We start from the raw sequence: 2940 nt of genomic DNA, 5'->3' as shown, positions 1-2940 counted from the left end.
TTTTTAAATTAAATTTCGAAAATATACTTGATAGAAAACGCTATCGCGTCTCTTGATAATATCATTTTTTACTATATTTAATCTATCTTAACAATATTCTCACCACTTCCCGGAAAAACAATTATTATTTCTTGTTTTCTGAAAACCCACACAATGATTTTCCAAAGTTTTCTTTCAATTCAGATTTATCTTGGGAGTCAAAATCGATACTTTTTTTTTAACATTCTTCTTTAACCATTGAAATGTTTGAAAAAATCTACAAATTAATTTATCATACAACATTTAAACTCAGTAATTAAAGTCAATAATTAAAGAAAAACTTATGATATATAACTTTGTATAATGGCTGTCTATATAAAAAGTAAATAGTTGTTTATTATTATTATTTATAATTACAGAAAATATTCTGGTATCATTAAGACTAGCATTTCCAGAAAATCAGCAAAGAAATACATTAAATCAAGAAACCACTGTAGTGATTTTGTTACTCGTAGCGACAAGTATGGCGACATCTTGCACTCTTTTGAGGACTATGGGAGTTTTCTCTTCTTGAAATAAGGGTACAAACTATTGATTGCAACAACATTCAACTTTGACGCTTTCAATAAAAATGCTCAAAATCTGCAACATTTTGAAACCATCATTTCTTCTTCAAGCGATCGGGCTTAAATATGGTTTTTATATTTTATATGAAATGAAAGATTACCCACACTTTCCATACTTGTTGCTATGAGTAATAAAATCACTACAGTGGCTCTTAGTCTACATTGTATACTATTAGCGAATTAAAACGATAATGATGATTTTTAGTTAAAGCTTGTTTGGGCATATGCATGGCCGAAAGAATCGCCGATTATTGTGATGCCGTGCTGGTAATAGACACCCTATGCAAGCCTGGCTACAAGTGCTGCGTATCCAGAGATGCCTTCGGGGAATCTCCACCACCTGAGCTCCTGGTAATCGACCGCCTGAACTCTACTCGTTTCGATGAAAAGAACAGCGCAAGTGACAGTAAGGCTTCATCCTTGTTGACAACAGTGAGACCAAACACATCATTATCGACGAGCATTTCTGCAATTGCCACTGCGACGACAATGACGACGATGATAACAACGTTAACTGCTACTAGACAGCCATCGACAGCAGCAACAACAACAACAACAACAACAAGACCTAAGCCAGTATCATTCAAGCCATGCAAAGGAAGATGCATGAGTGGTCTATCTGCTCTTTTCTGCGAGAATGTCGACGCATATGCGGATTGTCCTCCCGATGATTCTGTGTTGACGGTTTGCTGTATCAGTGAACCGCAAAAAGCGGTAATGAGATTTAACATTTGAGTACCTTAACGAAAGCTATACTGTCTTTCATAAATGCATTAATTTAACGTATTCATGAATGCGTTTCGGAGAAAAAACGAAAAGATTATCTTGAAGCTTAGAAGATCATTAAGCGATATTATAATTTGGTATTATAATTTTAATAAGATTACTTTCTAAATTTCGTAGAGTGAAATCTCATTCGAAAAGACTGAAAATTAACTCTTGAAAAAAGAGCAAAAATATGGCCACTTTTGATGAAATTTAGAGAGTAGCCTAAAGTTGTTCACAGCAGTAAGTATATCATTTCTTTTGGAAGGAAACGGCAACGACAATTCAGCCATCCACGAAAGCTCCTCAACTAAAGCTACCAACGTGCCCTGGTTTTTGCCTATTAACCCTTATGGCAGCCTTTTGTGAGCGACCGAATGTAATTATAACGAAAACGTCAACTTGTCAATCCAGTTATATCTGCTGCGATAATACAAAAAGCTCGTCGCAGGTAATTAACTTACGATTCACAGTTTGTCCGAGTTGATCAATTTGTAAATATAGAAAAAATTCTACGCGAAAATAATGTACAATAATATGCAAACAAGAAATTGCAGTTTATTCATTTATAATTTTTTTTTAGTAATCTTTGTAATTTTCTTGCGAGACGTTTCAGACTTCGAGACCAAGACCTACTCCACGACCGCCGACAACGATATCATTACCACCGGATCCACGTCCGGATTGTCCCGGTTCCTGCATTGTATCTTACTTATCATTTACCTGTTTCAGTAAGTACGCGCGAAGAATGCGCGCCTCACATGAATAGTGTCTTATGTTTATTCATACATGCGTAGGAAATGCTGAGCTGACGAATTTATTCAAGTGCAAAAAACAGGGACATCAGTGCTGTGCACCGAAATCTCTGATAAAAGAATTCCACGATGAAAATTCTACGGAGTCGATTCTAACCAACAGGAACGACATATTTCACGTTACTTCGCGACCTTATACTACCCCACTCACCACGTTGTGTAAGTATCTAGGAATTGAAAAATCTCTCATTACTTTGTGAAATCATAAAATTACTAAAAATTGCGAAAATTGTCGATTAAATTTAAATTACAGAATGATTCAAATTCAAGTTAAAAATCGATTTAAATTCAAGATACAGGTTGATTCAAGCTAAGTTAAAGTCGATTAATTCAAATGTAAGCTAAAAACAAATTGAAATTCAATCCAAAGCTAGCTAAATCAAGTATTAGGTGTACAACTTTGCTTCCGCCGTTTTCCTATAGATGGCTTTAGTGGTAATTGGTGGTCGAAATAAATAGATCATAGACATCATACAATAAACTTGGGCATCTGTCAACATAACCTCATAGAAACATTAGTCGATTTGTGTCTGCATCATAAAGTTATTCTCGATTGAAAATGTCAGTTTACGAGTCAAATTCTCGTCATTTGCGGATTTTTTAATTTTTTGCTTCAATATGAAGAAATCTGCGGCTGAGGCTCATCGAATGCTCTCAAATACTTATAGTGAGACCGCTATTAGTGAAAGAACGTGTCGTGAGTGGTTTCAACGCTTCAAGAACGGTGATTTTGATGTCCAAGGTCATGCTCTGTA

The 2940-nt window shown here is 35.2% G+C and overlaps 1 protein-coding gene across 1 annotated transcript; it reads left to right on the top strand.

The window, feature by feature from the left end:
- Positions 1–810: 810 nt before the first annotated feature.
- LOC105625292 lies at positions 811–2344 on the top strand (the record flags this gene model as incomplete). The annotated part of the gene is made up of 4 exons (XM_012206630.1): positions 811–1319; positions 1639–1821; positions 1978–2101; positions 2168–2344. Coding segments are annotated over 4 exons (993 nt in total), but the record flags the coding sequence as incomplete, so codon positions are not given.
- Between the last annotated feature and the right edge of the window lie 596 nt (positions 2345–2940).

The sequence above is a fragment of the Atta cephalotes genome (assembly GCF_000143395.1).
Source record: "Atta cephalotes unplaced genomic scaffold scaffold00702, whole genome shotgun sequence".
Taxonomy (NCBI): domain Eukaryota; kingdom Metazoa; phylum Arthropoda; class Insecta; order Hymenoptera; family Formicidae; genus Atta; species Atta cephalotes.
Note: the sequence above shows the minus strand (reverse complement) of the source record. Positions and strands in the feature narration are given on the sequence as shown.